Here is a 23937-nt window from a genome sequence, read left to right as displayed (position 1 = left end):
TGATTCCATTCTCCAATTTAATAAACATACAGTATTGGTCATCCATTTCCCAAACATGATTCTTGATGGCCAACAGTTAAAATCAAATAAAACAAGGGGGAAAAAACCAAACAAACATAGAAACAGCATTACACAGAATATTCTCCTGGCACCATCTTCTCTTAATTCAACAATGTGTTCTAGAGCACCGTGTCGTTCCAAGTTTGCAATATTAGCTTTTTGATAAGTAGTGGAATTCCCTGAAAAGCAGGAGGTTGGCAGCCAGTCCAATTGATACTGCTGACGGAGGGGTGTCTGGTGTCTGGTGAACACCTGGCAAGATATGTTTGGATAGGTAGGATGAGGACCAGCCAGTATTTTCCAGGGTGACCCAAACTCCTCCCGTAGGAAGCTCATTGAACTAACCCAGGGGTCTCCAAACGTGGCAACTTTTAGATTTGTGGACTTCAATTCCAGAATTCCTTAGCCAGCCGTGGCTAGCTGAGGAATTCTAGAAGTTGAATGTCCACAGGTCTTAAAGTTGCCAAGATTAGAGAGCCATGACCTAATCTAGCAGTGGTAATGGTCTGCATAGGAGGGTATTGTCACTTTTTCACGCATCAGAATGGGGAAATTATCAGTGGGTTGATGTAAGTGCCTCCTTTATTATTATGATTCATCGCTGTCAGGCAGATGTTCAGAATAGATTTGGCATTTTTATCCACCTATCAAGCTCCCTAAAGACATTAGGTGGGCAGATGTTGGTTTAAGGGTGTTACAGGTGCCATCGCAGGATGTAAACTGTTCCAAGAAAAGGTGCCTTTTGCAATTGACTGGCGGTGAATTTGTCAATGTCAATGGTGCAATTCTCCCACTTTTCAGGGGAAAAAAATTATAGGTAGCACAGGAGACACATTTCAGGATACCAACCTAATAAGTTATATTAGCAGGTAGAGGTTTTTTAGAGGGCAGGTTATCTTGTGTTAAGGAACAACCAGTCAAAAAATAAAAATCGGCAAACTCTCCATTTTGGGAAATCCCAAACCTTCCAGTATAATCTACTTCACTCAATTGGGGAATAAAATGGGAAGAATGACATAGTATTTACTGGTGTGTGTGTGTGTGTGTGTGTGTGTATGTGTGTAGGGATGTGAATTTACCTCATAAATATACACAACAATGCAGAGTATGTTCTAATAAATCAATGAAGCCAGCTTCACCTCAGAGGCCCGTCCCAGTTTTGAAGCACAAGGTCACGTTTTTATATAACAAATTCTGTTTATTGTATATAAATCAATCTACATAAGTGTACAGGAAAATATTTTCATATCATTCTTATCCTAGGATCATTCTTCAGTTACTTTCTTTTCATCATCCTATTGTTCTGTTTGGACCTCAGGATCCTGATCATGCTTAGCTAGTGGGAACTATACCAGTCTGGTATTTATACTATTGATGATGTTACCTAGTCAGGAAATGAAACGCCTGCAAGGAAACAGCCCAGCTCAGAAAATACCAAGGACTCTACGGTTCACTTCTAAGCTACAAATTTTCTCTTCTATTAATACCATTCTGCCATAACTTTTCCATTCCCTCACTGGGATATGTGAGTATTGTATACAGTCATAGGCTTTGGGAATTAAGGATAAATATTTTATCAGCATGGTATGGAAATTGGCTCCAGCTTGTTTGCTATAGGATCCCTAATCTGGGGTCATGTTTTTTGTTTTGTCTGCTCTTACGCATTTCTCTGAGTTCATTTGGGTTTACTGAACTCAGTGTTCAATAATGAATTCAACTGCAATCAGTCTGTTCCTTTTTTTATTTGCTTGCTGCAGTCCCTTGTGCCCAAGAGGAATATTTTCTAAGTCTAAAGGGTGCTGTGGTAGCACACTTCCAAAAAGTAAAAATGGCTAGCCAGGGACTTCATGGTTCAAATTTATTTAGCTTCCACTACAGCTCTTAGCAAATAGTTTTTAGCATTGTTTCCCAAGGCATTCTCTCAATCTACTATGGTTTATTTAATTTTATTTAAATTCCCACCTTTATTATTTTTTAAATAAACAACTCAAATATGCGAACATATTTAATACTCCTTCTTCCTCCTATTTTCCCCACAATAACCCCACTGTGATGTGAGTTGGGCTGAGAGAGAGAGGCTACCTCATCCAGCTGGCTTTCATGCCTAGGGTGGGACTAGAATGCAGGACCTCCTAGTGATTAGCCCAAAGTCATCCAGTCAGTTCCATGCCTAAGGCAGGACTAGAACTTACACTCCCCGGTAATTGGCCCAAAATTCCCCAACCAGCTTTCATGCCTAAAGCGGGATTAGAACTCACAGTTTCCTGATGATTGGCCCAAAGTCACCCAGCTGGCTTTCATACCTAAGGTGGGACTAGAACTCACAGTCTCCGGATTTCTATCCTAGTCCTTAACCCCTAAATCAAACTGGATAAAGGAATATTGCGGATTAATTCCCATAGGATTACAATGATATGTGTTTTTACTTGTTGTAGGCTCTAAATGAAACTTCCCTCATGTTTAAAATCCTCTCTATTTAGAGGATAGTTTGGATGAGTTTAACCATATGATTTGTGGAAGAAATATTTTTGAAAAAAAATACAGGAGAAATTGAGTTGTGGTTTGGGATGGCCTGCAAGAATCTTGATGCTCACTTAGTGAATAACAGACAAAAATAAATAAAATATACACCTAACTATTGATTGTGAAGAATGCCAGCTGTAGCATTTCAATACAACAGCCCCGCCTTCTCTTTTCCCTTTGGTTGACATCTTTTCTTAGTATTAATCTTCTCATTTCCATTTCTCCCCTTGGACTTCCAGGATGCCTCGCAAGCTTGAACAAGGAGAAGGAGACAGATCTCATTGCTGAAGTAATGAGGTCAGATGTTCAACAAGCACGGATTTCGGACACAACTCTTTTGGGGAAGAGATGGTATTGCAAGTATGTTGGCTCTGGAAGAAGAAGGAGAAAGGAGAAATTATCAAAAGAAGTGGTTGAAAGGCAAGTAGGAACTTTATCTAAATACACATGTAAGTATAGAGACCCTTTCCCTCAAATATAGTTTGATATATACTGTATATCTTTAGGGAAGGTAGAAGAATGTGTGAAATAAAAAGTTAAATATTTGGTTAACACACTTCTCAATTCAAATTCTTTGAGAGAAACAAACATTTCTAGAGCACAAACCACCAAATAGTTACTGCAATTAATTATGCAAACAAGGATTTTTTTTGTGCAGATGGCACAAATTTGCTGTTTGCAACCATGTGCTTTTCGTGCCTCTTATCTTTGTTAGGATGAGGAACTAGACAAGAATTGGAAGTTACATCTTTAAATTGGTTTAAATTTAAACTCTAGCTGTTTCTCAACCTTTGCAACTTTAAGATGTATGGACTTCAACTTCCACAATGCCCAAACTAGCATCCACTGATTATTTTTTAATAAATAACAATAAATACAATCTGAACATCTGGTTGACAACCCAAAATAATAATAACAATAAATAATTAATACTATATCTTCCATATACTTCTATATGTGCCTGTCCCCAATCCTTGGAAAGGACTTGATAGGTGGATAAAAATGGCAAATCCAGTCTATAAACATCTGGCTGATTGTGCAATGAACCATAATAAATAATAAATGATTCTCTCCTCTTCCCCCTCCCCTCTTCTCCCCTCCATTCATTCCATTCCATTTTTATAGGTAGCAGTAACGGTTCCCCTCACACATATGTGCTAGTCGTTCCTGACTCCAGGGGGCAGTGCTCATCTCCATTTCAAAGCCGAAGAGCAAGTGCTGTCAGAAAATGTCTCCGTGGTCATGTGGCCGGCATGACTAAATGCCAAAGGCTCATGGAACACCGTTACTTTCCTTCCCACCAAAGGTGATTCCTATTTTTCTACTTGCATTTTTAAATGCTTTCGAACGGCTAGGTTGGCAGAAGCTGGGACAAATAACTGGAGCTCACTCCGTTACGTGGCTCTAGGGATTCGAAACGCCAAACTGCCGACCTTTCAATCAACAAGCTCAGCATCTCAGCCATGAGCCACCGCACCCCGTTTTTTAAAGGTGGTCCTCGACAATTAATTTAGTGGCCATTCAAACTTACAACAGCACTGAAAAAGCGAGTTATGACAGTTTTTTACACTTACGACTGTTAAATATACTTAATTACTATGGCAAGAAAGGTTGCAAAAATGGGGGAAAATTCACTTAACAAATGGCTCAATTAGCAGCAGAAATTTTGGGCCCAATTGTTGTCGTAACTCGAGGACTACCTCCATTCTATTCTCTTCTGTTCCTTTCCCTTCCATTCTTTCTCAAATATCCAAATGAAGTCAAGAGATCGTGATATAGTCATCTGAATGTACCATGTTGATCTGCAATGCATCTTATTTTTACTCCTCACCATCATAGCAATCAGGTATCTTCAATACACCATCAAAACAGCGGCTTTCAGCTTCAAAATTGCAGGTCTTATTCTGACTTCGGCAGAAAAACGTGACAGTTTCACCATGGTGAATAAAACCCTTTGGGATCTCATAGGCCCAAACCTTTTGTCCATGGTAGATCATCCGGCTCCTTTGGGCAATGATGGGACAGCGAGCTAGAATGGAAAATAAAGAAGTAAAGGTGTCATCTGGAAGGGCAAACAGAACTTGGAGGAGGAATTTAATGGGAGGTTGATAAAATATTCTATATAACAGGAATGGAAGGGGATGGAAAAGGAAAATACCTCTACAGTAAGGCAGTTGGGACCAGCTTCCATTTTTCAGGCAGATGACTCTGTTAGAACCATCCAGGAAGAAGTCCTTCTGACATAAGTAATAGATAACAGTTCCTACAGGGTATTCAGATTGGTGCACAGCCACCAGTGTTGCCTGTGCAATGTCAGGTGGTCGGGAACAGGTAACAGCTGGTGAGAGAAAAAGGAAGTCTTAGATAAGTCTGCAAATTAAATGGATGGATTAATTAAAGGTCAATGGAAGAGAGCTTACCTGGATGTATGGAATGATCTATAAAATGTTTATTTAGATGGAAAGATACGTAGAAGGGAGTTATGGCTTAATGGTTAAAAGGATAATAGCAATAGCAAAAGCACTTAAGAGTTATATAGACCTCTTCCCCCAGCACGGTTCTCCAAAATGTTTAAAAATTTGGCCCCAAATTGTTGGAAGTGCAAAAATAATAATAATACACCAGGCATCTTTTATCATATGTGGTGGTCATGCAATGAGGCAAAAAGATACTGGAAAATGATACAATCATGATTGGAACAAATGGTGGGAGATCAGATTTTGATCAAACCAGAATTTTTTCTCCTAAGCATAATATCAGAGGTGTATAAGAAAGATGTGCTTTATCTAATTATACATGTACTAACTGTGGCACTTATAACTTAATGCGCAGTATTTGAAAAAAGAAAATATACCTTCAGAGTTAGATATATTTAGGAAAATTTTGGCCTGTGTGGAAGCAGATAGGCTCACCCTTTTTTAAATAAAATTTTTATTTTCAAACAAACATAAACACACAAAACATATAACATAAAAACCTCTTCAACTACATAGTGTGTTGATTGGTTATAAGATCTTTCTGCATCCTTTCCATAGTCATCACTTGAGCTTTATCAAAAATCACATATTGTTACTCAAATATATCCAATAATAAAGATTTTTTTTGTATCCTACTCTAAATCATTCTATTATTTTAGCATTAATAACATTCTCTAATAATTTTTAATTCCATGTTTTTTCCATTATTAGTATCATCAATCTAAGATACATTTATGCAAATTATTATAATTATTAAACATGCATTAAGCATAGCTATTATTACATCCTTTTTATATGAAGCATATTAAATTTGAAGTAAATTTATATTATGGCACTTCATTACATCATCCTGAAATTATGCAATGATATTACATCTTTATATTCTATTCTATATAGAATTATTTATCTTTTATAAAAAGGCTTTTCAACATCATCTCCATTATCCTCACTTACAGTTTATACAAAATTTCAAATTATCAATATATAAATGCTTCATTATCATTATTAATCATTTATTTGACTATAGCTATTATTATTTTATCTTATACATAGTACCCAAAGTTTAACTACATTTAACTAAAATTTATTGTAACATTTCATTTCATCATCCTGTATCCTTCCAGAAATAGTGCAGTCCAATATCTCTTGCCATTTGTAGAATCTGTATTCTAAGTGTTTTCTTGATAGGTCTTATGTGGACTTCTCTTGACAACTTGTTGTTCATTGGATATCTTATAAGAATTTGAAACCCTCCATCTGATCCTTTCATCTGCTTGACTTTTGTTATCACTGGTGCTTCTGCCAAAATTACTCTCATTGTTTCTGCCAAATTTTCTCCCCTTTCTTCATCTATGTTTTGACATCTGAGATAGAGTTCCAGTTCATTGATCTCTCCTTTCCGTATTTCGCACTTATCATTTCCTTCCGTACTTGATTTGCTATCAGTCAACAATTTTCTTATCACTTTCATAAGTCTCTGTAATTTTTTGAACTCTGTCCTCAAATTTCATCGTTGTTTTATAAGTATTCTCAACTCTTCCCTCCGTACTTTCTGTATTTTGATATTTTGTGTTTTGATCTATAAATTCAAGTCTCATTTCAATTCTCTCTGTAGTTATTAAGAGTTTTTGAATTTCTAACATAATTTTTTTGCAATGTTAATTCCTTTTCTTCTTCATATTGTACCATTTTTCCAAGTTATAAACACTGCCACTAAAAACATCCAAGGCCTTTGCTAGGTTTCAAACAAATTCAGTGAAGTTTTTTCCACTGACCCTTTCAGTAGATAATGCCGATAGCTTTGTAATATCAGATGTTGCCAAGCCTCTAGCCACTAGATGGCAGTGTTACATCTTTTCCTGCTGTTTTTGTCTCTCTTCTAAGCTCTGCACTCCAAAAAGAGTTTTTCTCCAGAAAGAGAAAAAAAATGTTTAAAGATTACAATCCAGATGAGCCTTGCGAGGAAAGAGGCTTTTAATCCACAACCACAAAAAATGGGAAAAGTATACAGGAAGAAGGGGGAAAAAAAGACCAGTCCAGTTTAAAAGTAAGAGGCATTTGTAAAAAGTCCGTCCATAAAAAACAAACAAATTTAAAGTGAAAAAGATAACATGATAGTTTTAAACCATGGTAAATTTGCTGCTTATTTCCTTCTGTCTTCAGTTTCATTTTAACTCTGAGTCTTTTGGATTTTCTCTTTTCTAATAATAAAGATTTTTCTTACCATTTCGACACTCTCTCTCCTTACTGCTTCCATTTCAGGGGCTTGTCCCAACCTTCTGCAGCCATATTGGCTACTTCTCTTGTAGCCGGCAAAAAGAGCTTTTTCCTGGATCAATCAGGGGTTTTGCGATTGTCAAGTCAGCCTCCCTCAGCAACCAAGAAAGAAACCACTTAACTCCATTTTGCAGAATTAAGAGGACGTTTACTGGTTATGAAAAGATAGCAGCTAAGCAAAGCGAGATCTGAGGCAAAAGCGTGTGAAATCATACATATCAATATGTGACTAATCCCCTCCCCCTGGTAACCCTCATCCCACTGTCCAATCTGCAAATCCCTTAAGTGTCATGTGAGTTCCATCTTCAAGGAGCATCATCAGGTTGGTATGCGGGACAGTTGGCCTTGACCAACACCAAGCACTAGTCTCCAGCATGCGCAGTAGACGGTGAGACCAAAACTCCCTTTTTACAATCTCTCCTGTACTTAAACTTCCCCTCCCAAATACCAGCCCTCCCCCCATTTCAATGGCAGTCAAAAGCAAATAGTGAAACAGAGGCTGACAGTGATGCCCCTGAGATCAGCAGGACATGCCTTTCACTATCACCGTTCCTTCGGAACAGTTTAAATCCAAAAAGGACCGTCCAGCAACAGAGATATTGACAGCAATCCTGGAGCCCCAAGATTGCATGTCGTGTCTTAGTGAAGTAAAGACCCACCTCTCCAAATAGGCTCACCCTTGAACTAAAAGATAAAGGGAACTCAGAATATTTTGAAGTTTGGAACTGATTTTATTATTGTTATAAGACAAGGTGACAAGTCTGGAAAAAATTGTAAATAATGTGATTGGATAGAAGGTCACATAATGTATTAAGTTGGCTAACAGTTATTGGATGAGATTATCTGTATATAATGTGATTGTATGGTCACTATGACTTCGCGGTGCTGCACTCTTTTAAATGTAAAAAACAATTAAAATATATTTAAAAAAAAGTTATATAGACCTCTTCATTGTGCTTTACAGCACTCTCTGAGCAGTTCACAAATGCCAGCACATTGCCCTCAATAATCTGTCTCCTCATTTTACCAACCTCGGAAGGATGGAAGGCTGAGTCAACCTTGAACTGGCCTGGATCGAACTCCTGGCAGTGGGCAGAGTTAGCCTGCAATATTGCATTCTAACCATGGCACTACCACAGAACTTATAATGAATATATGAATAGATATGAATAGATAGATCTCTCAGTATGGACAGAAAGAGGCAAATGTTGACAAGTGTTATGTTTTGGTTTACAAGTGGTCGATCCTGGTGTATATTCTTGGTCACCTTTATGTAAAGTTTATTGTGTGGACATATTACTACTATGGCTATGGAATAGAATATTTCTACCTGACCACATTTAAGAAACCTGAGAGAAGTTATAATTATCTTCCTCTATTGTGTCTGGACTACTTACGATGGCAAGTTGGAGCATTGTCTGACCATTCCTCATTTTCTTGGCATCGGAGTGAATTGGATCCTTGCAACCAATATCTATATAGCAACAGTGGAGGGAGAGAAAGATGGCAATATTAAGGAATGCTCATTCATACTTTCAAATACAGGTAGTCCACTATTTACTATGATCCCTTTAGTGATGATTCAAAGGTACAATGACACTGAAAAAAAAAAAAGATTTATGACCAGTTCTCATGCTTACTTAATATTTTAACCTGTATAGTTTTTAATGTTTTATTATTTTAATTATTTTTTTACCTGTTTTGTAACTAGTAAGCTGCCCAGAGTCACACTCCAGGGGAGATTGGTGGTGCATGAATAAAATTATGACCACTGCAGCATCAACAAGGTCAGTTGGTCAAAATTCAGGTGCTTGGCAACTGGCATGTATTTATGACAGTTGCACTGTCCCAGGGTCACATGATCACCATTTGCGACCTTCTCAACTGGGTTCTGACAAGCAAGCTCAATGGGAGGAACCAGATGAGCTCAAAGACCACATGATTCACTTAACAACCGCAGTGATCTGCTTACCAACTGTGGCAAAATGTAGGCCCACAGTAGTGAGCCTTACTGAGTTGTGAGGCTTACTGAGGCAAAACTCATTTAACTGCTTCACTTAGTAACAGAAACTTCAGGCTCAACTGTGGTCATAAGTCAAGGACTACCTGTAGTGCTTTCCTGGAAAGGTAGTCATGTAAACAACCAAGAACCACAAAGACTAAGATTTCATATTCTGAAGTTAATTCTATGGTATGTGGGAATTCTCAAAGGAATGTTAGAAATTCATATCTAGAAACTGAAACTGAGCAATCATTATTTCTATTTGCATATGGGATGTCCAGGATCTTCCTGCAAGTTGAAAAAGGACATGTACATTGGTTGAGATGGTGAAGAGAAGAGTCCAACTTCATTGGTATGCTAATGTAAAAGCTACAAATGCTTTGTTGTTCCTAAGTAAGTCTATTAGTTAGACAGTGTTTCTCAATACTCAGCAATTTTTAAGATGTACGGACTTCAACTTCCAGAATTCCTTAGCCAGCATGCTGGCTGGGGAATTCTGAGAGTTGAAGTCCGAACATCTTAAAAGTTGCTGAGGTTGCAAAACACTGAGATAGGAGATGTAGCACGTGTGTTGCTTAGAATTTTAGAATATCCCTCACTGAAGAAATAGAGTCTTAAACTCACCCAGATTTGCATGTATACAGCACTTCCTTTCCTATGGTATAAGGACCATTTTCGTGGTCTCCATTTTCAATTTCAGGGGGAGGTTTGCAAACATTTGCAAAACTAAAAACTTCTGGAAAAGAAGAGCACATACTCCAGGTCAAGGATATGTAAAGTCAGTTAGGTCAACCATTAATTAGCCTTTTGATGAAGGTATTGGTGTAATGCCATGGGCTGTGAAAATCACCTTGAGGAATAGCAACCAAGACAACAGACAGATAAGAGAAATCTTGAGTCCAAAGCAGAAATTTAATTTGCAAAGCGGGTCAGACTTGACTCTTCCTATTTTCCTTGAATGTAAAAGCAGGGAGAGAAAAGACACAATTCAGACTTGCGAGATTTTGTTCCTGCTACCTTGTAATAAAATTAGTATCAGCATTTGGTTTCCTGGTCAGGATCATTTCAAAGAGCTGATCCAAAATGGCTTTGGATTGGATAAAGATTTTTAGGCAAGAGACAACCATCGGATTGGTGGCACTGGGTAATTATTAATAATTAGGAAATAGTACCTTTACAGCGTGCAGTGACACTCCACTTTCCGTCTCCTTGACAACGGCTGGCTGCCATTTCTTGTCCATCCGGTAGTCTATATCCAGATTGGCAGGTCACTGTCATGAAGTCTCCAAAACCATGGGATTCCTGGGCCAAGTGTGTCTCGGCATTATCAACTGTCACAGGCCAGGGACATCTTAACGCTTGGATGAACACAGAAAGAATGACATGTATTGGAGACTGGACTGACTGAAGAGACGTGGAATGGCTGAGGTAAGTAGAACGGCTTTTATTGCAACGGAACAGCATCTAGAATAACTATGTACAGAGATCAGCACCTCGGCCTGCTTGACAGCTATTTATGCACGAGCTGTCAAGCAGGGCGACCAATGAAAAAGGTGCAAACAGCCCGCACTCAGCCAGCCGCGCCTTAGCCAATCAGGCGTGGCTGAGCAGTTGCCCGCTGTCAATTGTAAGTCGAGGACCTCCGTCCGGTCGTAAGTCGAGGACTTAGGACTGGTTGCAAGTCGAGGACTTAACAACATGGGCACAATTAGGAAGGATATAATCACTGAGACCACCGAGGATGGGTGGGGTGAGCTACTATGGCCACTTTATGACCTGAGGATTCAACTCCCAGAATTCCTGAGCCTCCAAGGTATTCTGGGAGTTGAAATCCACAGGTCGTAAAGTGGCCACAGTCGTCCGCCCCAATCTAATAGTTGCTTACTGGTTTCTTTGAAAGGTAAACATGGAAGATTCCTAGTAAGATAAGAGGCAAGATGTAATGAAAGGAAACACGGAAGTGCTTTTACTTTGGCAGGGTGTCCTGCCCTCCTCTCAGAGGCAGATAATCCTTTACTTACAACCATTTTTTAATGACTATTCAAAGTTACAATGGAACTAAAAAAAGTGAATTGTGGCCATATGAGCAAAATTGCATAGCAGCCCTCATGTATTTTTGAACAATTGCAATGTCCTGGAATCATGTGATTGCCATTTGCAACCTTCCGAGCCATCTTCCAACAAGATTGCTGAAGGAATACAGTTAGTCCTCGACTTACAACCATTTGTTTAGCGACGATCTGAAGTTACAACTGAAACAAGTGACTGATGACAGGCTCAAAGTTGACTCAGCCTTCCAGCCTTCCAAGGTGGTAAAATGAGGACACAGATTGTTGGGAGAAATATGCTGACATTGTAAAATTCTCAAGAGAGAGCTGTAAAGCACTATGGAGCGGTATATAAAACTGAAGTACTATTGCTTGTGACTGGTCCTCACACTTATGACCTTTGCAACATTCTCATGGCCATGTGATAAAAATTTGGGCGTTTGTCAACTGAAGCGGATTTTTCAGTGGTTGCAGTGTTCCAGGCTAAAGTGACTTTAAGATGTCTAGACTTCAACTCCCAGAATTCATGGATGGCTGGAGAATCCTGGGAGTTGAAGCCAACACATCTTATAATTGTTAAGTTTGAGAAATACTGCTGCAAACTATTCCAGAATTCTGAGGTCCTAAAAGTAATATCATTATGTGCCTACCTGGAGAAATGCAACTGAGTCCACATTTATCGTCACATGCACACTTTCTGGTTTTTGAACATTGGCGGCGTTCACAGCTTCTCTGACAAACATGTCCTGTACGCACTGCAAAATTCTTTTTCCGTGAAGGACAGTTGTTTTCAGTGACGTTCCTTGCTGGAGAAAGTAAAAAGAATAAATGTATATAAGATGCAACTGAAAGAGATTGGAGGGGGAGTAGTAGTAGGTGAAATCCTAATATATTACACTTCATTTAGAAAAATATTTTATTTACTTTTTAAAAAACTACACAGAACATTTACAGCAACAACAGCAAAAACAAACGATGAACAAATCCCATTTTTTAAAAATGGCAATATTTTTTTTAAATGGATAATCTATTTCTAATTTGGTACAGTGGTTAAGGTGTTGACCTAGACCAGGGGACGGCAAACTTAAACACTCAAAGAGCCATTTTGACCCATTTCCCACAGAAAAGAAAACACCGGGAGCCACAAAGGTCCTAACCGGAAGCCCCCTGTTCAATTCTGGAACTGTCTGGAAGTTCAGTTCCCCCACCATAGAGTCTCCTCCTAGCACGGTGTACTTTTTCCTCTACCTGTCATAACCGAAAGCCCTAACAATTGTGGAGACAACTGGAAAACCCTCCCCTTGCCATAGAGTCTTCTCCTGGCACACTGTGCTTCTTTCTCCCCCATCCCCGGAAGCTCCTCTCAAAATTGTGGCACAGAGAGGTGATGGAGCCGCAGCAGAGGGAGGAAAGAGCCACATACGGCTCCAGAGCCACAGTTTGCTGACCTAGACTAAAGAAAAGGAGACTGTGAGTTCTAGCCTCACTTTAGCCATGAAAGCTGACTGGGTGATTTTGGGCCATTAATCTCTCTCTCAGCCCAACCCATGTCACAAGGTTGTTGTTGTGAGGAAAATAGGAGGATATCAATGTGCCTTTGTATTACTATGCTAACTGCTTTGAATTGTGTATATATGTATAAGGAAAGGTGGGATAAAACCTCCTCTCCCTTCACTCTTTTTGACTAATTTATGGTCACTCGCTAATAAGATGGATGAAATACTTCTTTTAAATAGATGCAATTCTGATTTTTACAACTCAGAAGCTCTCTGCTTCACTGAAACCTGGCTAAATAAGTCAATTGATGATAGCAGCCTGCCCATCCCAAGGTTTCAGATACAAACAGAATTGCAGAAACATCAGGTAAAAAGAAGGGAGGGGGCTTATGTTTATATATCAACAGGCGCTGGTCCCGAAATATAACTATACTAAAGAAATTCTGTGATGTGGCCTCAGAGACATTAATTATCAATTGCAAACCATTTTATTCTCCACGAGAATTCTCCTCGTTTCGCCTAATTGCTGTGTATGTTTCTCCAAAAGGTTGTGTAAACAATGCATTATGAATGCTAGCTGACTAGATTATGTGGGTTGAAGTTAAATACCCAGATTCACTTCTGATTGCTTTAGGAGATTTCAGCAAATCTAACTTAAGGAAAGAACTACCAAAATATTTTCAGCATGTCCATTGTCTCACTAGAGGCAAGAATACTATAGACATCTTTTAATGTTGCTACACAACATTAAAAGATGCTTATCGGTCTTTACCACGAGCAACTGTGGGACACTCTGATCATTGCATGATTCACCTTGTACCTGCTTACAGACAAAGACTTAAAACTATTAAACTAATATTTAAATCAGTGAGGACTTGGATTGAGGCAGCAAAGCTAAAGCTACAGGCTTGCCTTGACTGCATTGATTGAAATGTTTTTGAAGATACCTCTGCAGACTTGGATGAACTTACAGATAGTGTAACATCATATGTCAGTTTTTGTGAAAATCTATGTGTGCCGACCAGAAACCTAAGAATATAAAGTAACAATAAACCTTGGTTCACAGGTAAAATTAAGCAGCTACGTCGTACCAGAGAGGAAGCCTACAGAAAAGAGGATAGAATGCTGTACAATCAGGCCAGAAACGTATTAACAAGGGAGATGAGAGCAAGAAAGAGAAGCTACTCTGAAAAGCTAAGGAATCAACTCTCAACAAATAAACCAGCAAACATGTGGAAAACTCTTAAAAATATCACCGGTTGCAGCAAGCCTCCTTCCATGCTGAAGGAAAATCAACCACTGGAAGATGACCTGGATGTATTTTATTTTAGGTTTGAGAGAAAACCGCTGCCACCCATCTCCACAATCTCCATCTCAGACACACCAACGATAGTCAAGCCTCCTACAGCTGATTGCCCATCCCATTAGGCCCACCACCTCTGATGATTACAGAAAATGAAGTGCAAGGTCTATTTCACAGACAAAAGCCAGGAAAAGCACTAGGCCCAGACAAGATAACTCCTTCTTGATTAAAAGCTTGTGCTGACCAATTGCCCCCCCCCATCTTCACCCGCATCTTTAATCAATCACTAGAGATATGCTATGTTTCTTCTTGCTCCAAACGCTCTACTATCATCCCAGTGCCGAAGAAACCCTCCATCAAGGAACTGAATGACTTCAGATTGATTGCTCTTAATATCTGTAGTTATGAAAATCTTTGAAACCTAGTGCTGGCTCATCTAAAAGCCATCAAGGATCTGCTGTTAGACCCCTTGCAATTTGCCTACCAAGCAGATAAATCGATAGATTATGCTAATATGACCCTGCATTACATCTTACAACATCTTGACTCTCCAAAGACCTATGCAAGGGTCCTCTTTGTAGGCTTCAGGTCACCATTCAATACCATGATTCCAGATATTCTTCTAACTAAACCAAACCAGATAGCTGTTCCCGATCACCTGACTTGTAAATGGATCATAAGCTTCCTAACAGATAGGAAGCAGCAGGGGAAGCTAGGCAAAACCACATCAAATACCTGTACAATTAGCACCGGAGCCCCCTACCGCACCCCAGGGCTATATGCTCTCTCCACTTCTCTTCCCTCTATACACCAATATCTGCATCTCAAAAGATCCCTCTGTTAAAGTACTGAAGTTTGCATATGATACAACAGCTCAAACTGCCCAGGAGCTGCTGATTCAGTTCTACAGAGGAATTATTGAGTTTGTCATCTGCATCTCGATAACCGTCTGGTTTGGCTCTGCGACCAAACAAGACAGGCACAGACTTCAACGGATAATTAGAACTGCAGAAAAAACAATTGCTACCAACCTGCCTTCCACTGAGTACCTGTACGCTGCACGAGCCAAAAAGAGGGCTGTGGAAATATCTACAGACTCCTTACACCCTGGACATAAATTGTTTCAACTTCTACCCTCAAAATGATGCTATAGGGCCTTGCACACCAGAACAACTAGACATAAGGACAGTTTTTCCCCGAATGCCATCACTCTGCTTAACAATTAATTCCCACAACACTCTCAAATTATTACTAAGACTGTATTACTATTATTCTTCTCATCTTTCTTATTACCTATCTCCTCCCACTTATGACTATAACCATGTTGCTTGTATCTTTATGATTTTATATTGTTTTATTTGTTTCCTGGTATAATTTAATTGCTTATTATTAACCTATGACTATCATTAAGTATTGTTTTTTTATGATTCTTGATGAATGTATTTCCCCCCTTTTATGTACACTGAGAGCTTATGCACCAAAGAAAATTCCTTGTGTGTCCAATCGTACTTGGCCAATAAGCTATTCTATTCTATTCTATTCTATTCTATTCTATTCTATTCTATTCTATTCTATATATGGATATAAATTACCTGTACAGGTAGTCCTCAGTTAGAATGTTTTGTTTAGCAATCATTTGAAGTTGCAACAGCTCTGACAAAAGTGACTTACAAGTGGTTCTCACACTTATGACTGTTGCAACATCCTTGTGGTCGCAACGTCAAAATTCAGCTTAGCAACTGATAAAGATACCAAGCTGATAAGAAAGCTCTTGGCAACTGGTATCTCTTTACAACAGTTGCAGCATTCCAGGATCATGCGATTGCCATTCGTGAACTTCCCAGCCAGCTTCTGAGAAGCAAAGTCAATGGAGGGAGGGGGAGGGGGTTCACTTAATGACCATATGATTCAGTTAACAACTGCAGTGATTCACTTAACTGTGGCAAAAAAAATGTCAAAAATTGGGCGCGACTTAAGCCTTGCTTACCAATGGAAATTTGCAGTCCCAATTGTGGTAGACTACCTCTATGTATCTATCTCATAACATTTAAGATTGGAACTGCAGTGGAAAAGGCAGAGTCCCAGAAGACTTGCATTCTGATCCAAGAGAGGTTGTTGCTCAGATTTTTTTTAAAAAAATCTAGATAGTATCCCATTTGGCATTTTCTAATTTGATGAGGCATCCGAGAATGATGGGCATTGTGGTGCAGAGGCCAATAGAAAAAAAGCTAAAACAGGAAATTGTCAGGAATTAAACTGTTAGTGTGACTTTGTCCCCAAATGGGCTTTTTGGTGGGAAGCGTGATCTTGCTTTTTCTCTGCATCCTGTGACACATAGGCAATATTATGTTTGGGCTCATTTCCTCTTTGTGTACTTTTTAAATGTCCCTCAGCTGAACCTTTAAAGCTTTGCCTCATTAGCCTGTTGTTGGCTTTGATTCATTCCCCCCAGAGCAAGTTCCTGAAGATTTTCCAACAAGGAAGATGTCAAGCTGAAACTTACTCTAAATTGAAAAGAAAGAAAGCCAAACTCAAATCAAAGTTCATCCTCCCCGCCCCCCATACACACACACAGGCAAGAAGGTATGAACAGAACCTGAACAAACAAAAATTGGATTCTTGGTTGATAAACATTGCTTAAAAGCAAAATGCCATGGATATTGTCTGGATGGTCGGCTGTATAAACTCGAAGAATAAATACACAATAGTAAAAAAAACAACCAGAGACTCCTTCCTCATCTGCTGCGTATTTTAATTTTGGTACTGGTGATTGGAATTTATTTTAAGCTTCTTCACTGGTTGAGATGAGTGGCCATACAAATTGAATAAATGAACTAATTAAAAAAAATGATGGGAGTGTCAACTCAAGTTCCACACCAGGTTACAGTTAATGCTTTAGTGACTTTTGTTAACAACAGCACTGAAAAAAGTGCAGCATCTTGTTGCAGCATCTCCATGTTCACCTGATCAGAATTCATATGCTTGTCAACTGGTTCATATTTATTTATTCATATTTATGATGGTTGCGCTGTCCAGGGCCACGTGATCACCTTCTGACAAGCAAAGTCAATGGGGAAGCCAGATTCATTTAACAACCATGTTACAAACTTAACAACTGCAGTGATTCACTTAACAACTGTGGAAAGAAAGGTTGCAAAATGGGACAAAGCTTATTTAACAACTATCTCATTTAGCAACAGAAATGTGGCCTCAGTTGTGCTCAACTTTATTTTGAATATTTCCAGATTTCCTTTTCTCGTTGTGTTTCCTGAGTCCTCTATCTGCCAGTAGGCAATAAATTATTTAAAATGAAGAAAACTTAAAAAAACAAGGTCAGAAATAAACAAATATGCAAATTGTAATATATATATATTTATATATATGTATATTATATAATATGTACATATATACATACGCATACATACATACATATATACATACACGCACACATACATACATACACACATACACACATATACATATACATACATTCCACAGAAAGATAAAAAGTACTCCAGCTCCTCCAGAGGCCAATAGATGTGGACTTTCTCCCTCTTCTAATTCAAAAGGAGACTTTGGTCTTCTCTAAGAGAAAAAGCTAATGTCAAAAATTCTTCCCAATTTTCTTCGGAAGAGAGATGACAGGGAAAGGCTGTCTGCCACTAAATCAAACATACTCCAATTTCGGGGAGGAAATTTTGTTCTTTTATAGATCTTCCATGAAGAAAGTACAGGTAGTCCTTGACTTACAATCATCCTGTCAGGCCTGCAGTCATATTCCTTTTTTAGGATCTTTGGCCTGCCACACTCTCTATTATTTCACTATGCTGCTTCATTAGTGTAGTAGTTTGGAGGGGGATAGAAAGGAGTAGAATTGTGGAATGTGTTGTTGTCATTCTTTTCTAGAAGCCAAGGTCATCTTTTGTCTCTGCACCTCTGCATCTGACCGGAACTAGATGGGTGGGAATGCCAGCGTGCCTGAAGATTGAACCATGTGATGGATTTATTGGTGTGGAGATAAGACCATGAACTTTTAACTGGGTGAAATCCCAGGAAGTTTTCAGAATTGGGATTTTTCACAGATGTCCAATATGTCTGACTTATTAAATTGGAACTTTAAGGATACTATTGCCTTGGACTCTGATTTAATTCTGCATGATGTTTGGAACGCTGACACATCCATTTAGTGACCGTTCAAAATTATAATGGCATTGAAAAAGTGGGTTATGACTGGTTCTTGCACATCAGCATCCCTAGGGTCATTTGATAAAAAATTTTGTGCTTGGCAATTGGCATGTATTTATGATCACCATCATAAAATGGGGTATGACTTACTTAATACCTGCTTTGCTTAGCAATGGAAATGTTGGGTGTAACTATGACCATAAGGGAAAGGACAACTTGTAAAGAAAAACATGCTTCTTCACCTTGAAGGTCTTGGATATCTCAGAGACATTTCAACTTTGAGGTCTTCCAAGCTGAATGATAGAGCTGTTCAGCCAAGTTGGTTACCAAACATTTTCAAGAAGATGCCTGGCACATCTTCAAGTAGGGTGCAATCCAAGATTGAGTGTACACATTTTATTTTTACATAATTCTGATTAAAAGGCATTTGGAACTCAACGTGAGTGAGTTACGCATCTTAACAAAAGGTTTTGCTGGGCGGGGGGGGAATGGTGTTGTGGAGTTATTGATTAAAAGGCTGACAACTAGGAATAACCTAGAGGAGATGATTTATGGGGCAAGAGAATTATTAGGAGAGTCTAGTAAACCCCTAAGTAGCTGGTAGAAAGTGTGAAATGTGTTGAAAGCTTTTTCTGCTCTGTCAGTTATTAAAAGGGATTGAATATGAAGTAGCTGGCATCTGAATAACAATAGTGGAGGCAAGGTGAAATCAGCAGGTATGGAAGAGGGACAAAATAGTGTTATTGGGAAGGAACTGTCTCATCTATTACAACACTAAAGTACAGGAACTTTACAACAGTTCCTAAAAGTACAGGAAGTCCTTCACTTACCATCACAATTGAGTCCAAAATTTCCATTGCTAAGCAAGGCAGTGGTGTCTTTTGCTCCATTTTACGACCTTTCTTGCCACAGTTGTTAAGTGAATCACTACAAGTTAAATTACTAACAAGGTTGCTAAATGAATCCAGCTTCCTCACTGACTTGTCAGAAAGTCATGAAAGGTGATCACATGACCCAGGACACTGAAACCGTCATAGATACATGCCAGTTTCCAAGTGTCTGAAATTTGATCACGTGACCACAGGGGATGCTGCAGAAGTCGTAAAATGGTCATAAGTCACATTTTTCCACGCCACTGTAACTTTGAATGATCACTGAATGAATGGTTGAAAGGACTACCTGTGATTTTATCCTTACATGCCAGTGGATGCCTTACATCTTTTCTTCAAAACTCAACCTGTCTGAGAAGTGAAACTGGTCCAACATACAGAACAGTTTTGAAAGCTTTCTGTTTGGGTATTTTAATGTTGAAAATCCTCTTTAATATGGAATACATATAGTCATATGAGAGGGAAAAAACCAATTCAAAAGCAAATTAGCTTGAGAACAAAGGTTTTTTTTTTTGCATTTCCAATGAATTTTATTTTAGAATTGCAAGGCCAATCTGATTTTCTGTTTTTCTTAGTGTTCCCAAACTGAATATCTAGTTCTCTTCGGCCCTATACAGATCTTTGAAGTATTTGGCTACAGCCTTGCTTCAAACTCTTTGGCAATCATTTAATGACATGTATTTTGCAATTTTGGAGCACTCTTGCAAGATGGTTGATGGAGTCACATATCATGCTAAACCATTGTTTAATGAAAATTAAGTGTACTACAACTGGCTAGGTTCATACAATATGCTGCCATAAATCATGGTTTATAAACCAGAATGGTTGGGTGTAACACATTAAGCTGAAAACTAAATAAATCACCTTCTGAATTGGCTGGTATGTTCACTCAATCTGCTTATACAGAGATTTAAGTAGCAAACATCCTGCCAGATTTAAATATCATCCAGGGGAAAATGTGTGTTGACTTTTGAAAAAAAGACTGGTTTTTAAATTGGCTTTATTTTTATTTCTAGTCTATACCTCGCTCTGAACTCTGCAAACTAAACCAGAGTTTGTGAGGATGTGTGTGTGTGTGTGTGTGTGTGTGTGTGTTGGAAACAAACTATCATTGCTTGCGAAAACAATGCAGGTGGTCCTTGACTTAGGACTATAATTCAGCCCAAAATTTCTGTTAAGTGAGATATTTGTTAAGTGAATTTTGCCCCATTTTATTACCTTTCTTGCTTTGTTGTTAATAACTTCATTTGATAAGTTAGTAATACAGCTGTTAAGTGAATCTGCCTTCCCCATTGAATTTGCTTGTCAGAAGGTTGCAAAAGGGGATCACATGATCTTGGGACAGAGCAATGGTCATAAGTATGAGTCAGTTGCTAAGTATATGAATTTCGATCACATGATCATGAGGAGGCTGGAAAGGTTGCAATTGTAAAAAACAGTAATAAGTCACTTTGTTCAGTGCTACTGTAACTCTGAACTGTCACTAAATGAATTGCTGTAAGTTGGGGACTACCTGTAATAGCTCAAATCTGTGTTATTTAACTATTGCCCTTGGGCCCCGTACAGCATTTGCAATCCCAGATTGCACCCATTTAAACTTCCCTCTTCTTCATGTGCTCCAGCAAAAGAATGTCAACCTTTCCTCTGCAATGATTGTGTGCAGGAGCCACAACTGTTGTTCCTGTGCTTTTAACAGCTTTTTAATGTCTAAGAAATTGTCATGGCTATATAAAGCAAAATCACCTGCCCTTGTGCACAACCTTAATTGTGAATGTGACAGTTCTTAATAGGATGCTAATGAGAAGTAACACCCATTTTCAAAAATCCCTGAGACTGCACTTTAAATATATCCTATACGGAAGGGAAGGGTGGGGTGGGGGTTAAGAAAGAAAGTAGGTTTTGCTCATTAAGCAAATTTTGTTCCATTTTAATTTAGAAGAGTCCAGCTGGAATATACCCAACTTTGAATGATTTTAATAAGCTAAGCTGGGTCAGACCTAATCAGGTCTGGCTGGGAAAATTTCATTACTGTAAATATTAGGGCTAAAGAGTTCAAAAAGGTCAGTTCCATATTGCCATCTAAAGTTCTAAATTGACTGTAAAATAACTCAAGCTCAAACAAAATATTTTTTTAATATACAAGAGGAAAGTTGCTTTACTAACTATGGCCGCCAGATGGAGAAATGTATTCTAAGACTGAGAGTTTTATATCAACCTGCAAGAAAAAAAAAAATCCCACCCATTTATTTTCTGTACCTATTTGTTAGTTATTTCTGTGCTTTAGCCCGTTTCTTTTTCTCAGAGACTCCATTACTGTGGAATCCAGTGGGCAGTAATGTATTCTGGAGTATTTCTTCATATTTTGCAGCTTTACAAATATTTCGGAGCTTAGTCATTTGGGGATAAATAAATCAAGCATTGAAACTTAATAAAAGTTATTGTGTATAATATATTCCAAACATATAAAACACAACTATTATTAAACTTTTCTCAATAATACTATAGGTCAAGTGTTATTTTACGCAGTTATGAAACTAGACGCTTAGCAAGATAAGCTGATGATTTGTGTAGCCCTACAAATAAACAATAGAACCATATCAATGCACTACCATATTACTTCGTATAGCCACATTCAATCTAGACTAAGTAGTTGACAGATATTTTCTGTGATGGTAGTGGAAAATGCATACACGTATAGTCTGATTATCTATCTATCTATCTATCTATCTATCTATCTATCTATCTATCTATCTATCTATCTATCTATCTATATCTGAATACATGATTAAGCTTGTACTTCCCTAAAATAGACATGCTACCTTAAATATTTCTGGATCTTTCTCAAATGCATTAAATTGCTGTAGAAAACCAGTAATTATGCAATTACAACATATAATTACAGATCCCCCTATTTATATATATATATATATGTGTGTGTGTGTGTGTGTGTGTGTGTGTGTGTGCATGTAAATGTGATTATGGAAAACACCTTGAGTGTATCTGAAGACAAATGAATGCATAGATTTCATATACCGTTAGAAAGTTAAACGAGGTATAAATACCTTCATTTTAGAAATATTTGCATTTTAGAAATTAACCATTGAATGGACAGAGAAAAAAAAGTGTGAAAGTGTGCAATGTAGAAGTTAAAAAGTATAGAGTGGCAATATTATTCAATGGTTAGAATGTGGTATCCAAGATCTGGGACAGTTGAGTAGATAAATGTCACTACTTAAACTGGTTCTCTGAGGAGCTTCAATTTTTTTTATCTGTAAAATAGCTTGAAGAAAGCTGAATGTCCTCGATAGATTTTTTTCAGAATAAATAATTATACCCCCCTGTAAGATCCTTTTATTTAGGGCAATTTGCTTTGTGTGTTTGTATCCTATTGCAGGGAAAGTTTTAGAAACAGTATCTAATATCTCAAGCCTTTAATAAAAATACTATTCGTATTTATTATATTATTATTTTATTTATTTACACCTGAGGGAAGAAAAGCAACAGATAATTAAACTCTTGACCCACAATTATTTTTGCTCCTATGTCCAAACTGAGCCAGGGACAGCTGGCAGTGCAGAATGCCAAGATAATAAAAACATGCCAAAAAATAAAGGAAGTTTGATATTTGTATACATTAAATATACTATATATTTTATATTTGGCCCAAATTAATTCCTCTTCACTCAATGAGGCCCAGGCAAGCCAAAAGATTGGACAACCAACCATGTTTTAAACAATCCAGAAGCTTTTACAGGGTCACAGCTGATGCTAGGTGTGCCATTCCATCAATTCACCTAAAAATACTTAGGGCTGAACGTGACTCACTTAGGCTAGCAGACAAATTAGAATTGGTCAGAGCAGACCCAAGAAGACTAAATGCTGAAAGAATAAACAACTTTGCACTCTGCTTTAAGCCATGCTTTGTTCAAAGCCCTTGAATAACAGCCACAGTTGGCTGGCCTCACTAAAGTCACTAAGTGGCTGTGTTTGTCATGTCATTCGGATACCGTAGTGGAAAGCAGCTCCTGTATTCCTGACCCAGCACTCTGTGTTAAAAATTAGCAATTGCGGACCCCGGGGGGAAGAGGTATGGAGGAACTCACCTTCTACGTGCTTGGAGCCTTCTGAGATCTGGCAAGAGAGGAGCAGCAGCAGCAGCAGGGAGGCAAACCCAGACATGGTGTCACAAGACCCAAGAAGTTCTTGGGAATCCTCAGTGTGGGAGAGGGATGGGGGGCTGCTTTCCGAGGGTGAGGAATGGGAGGCAGCGGTCAGGGCTAGTCCTATGGAAGGAAAGGGTGATGACCGGAAGATTCCTGGGTGCTGCAGGGATTGACTTGGTATTCTCTTCCGAAGGGTGAGGAGCAGAAGGACTCAGCCTTACAGGCTTGGTACAACTGCCTAAAACCCAGAAGGGATTCTACCTTGGGACTATATATCCATTTCTTCAGCCCTGCGGCCAAAGTTATTCATTAATAAGGCCCCCGAGAGCGCCCTGCCAAAGGGCAGGATGGCTTCCACATTTGTCACCGGGAACTCTGAACTCAAAAACAGGGATCAGGAGAAGGGGATGGACCCAGGACTTCTCCAACTTCTCCATTCATCAGATTCACGCACACCCCTACACGCCCCATCATCATTCACCCAGTACTAGGGAGCAAACTCAGAACTTCCTG

The 23937-nt window shown here is 38.6% G+C and overlaps 1 protein-coding gene across 1 annotated transcript; it reads right to left on the bottom strand.

Moving 5' to 3' along the window:
- Positions 1 to 23657, bottom strand: LOC106538062 (beta-2-glycoprotein 1). Its single transcript, XM_014052445.2, has 8 exons — positions 23365 to 23657; positions 12038 to 12193; positions 10512 to 10697; positions 9964 to 10075; positions 8735 to 8811; positions 4742 to 4921; positions 4415 to 4612; positions 1 to 2954 (listed from the first exon to the last, which is right to left on the bottom strand). The coding sequence occupies exons 1-8, from the start codon at positions 23438 to 23440 to the stop codon at positions 2890 to 2892; spliced, it is 1050 nt and encodes a 349-aa protein (XP_013907920.2). The 5' UTR covers positions 23441 to 23657; the 3' UTR covers positions 1 to 2889.
- Between the last annotated feature and the right edge of the window lie 280 nt (positions 23658 to 23937).

Source organism: Thamnophis sirtalis, unplaced genomic scaffold, assembly GCF_051295495.1.
Source record: "Thamnophis sirtalis isolate CommonGarterSnake01/CBP01778 unplaced genomic scaffold, rThaSir2_p1.2 scaffold_4, whole genome shotgun sequence".
In the NCBI taxonomy this organism is placed as follows: domain Eukaryota; kingdom Metazoa; phylum Chordata; class Lepidosauria; order Squamata; family Natricidae; genus Thamnophis; species Thamnophis sirtalis.
This window is presented reverse-complemented; position numbering and strand designations above follow the sequence as displayed.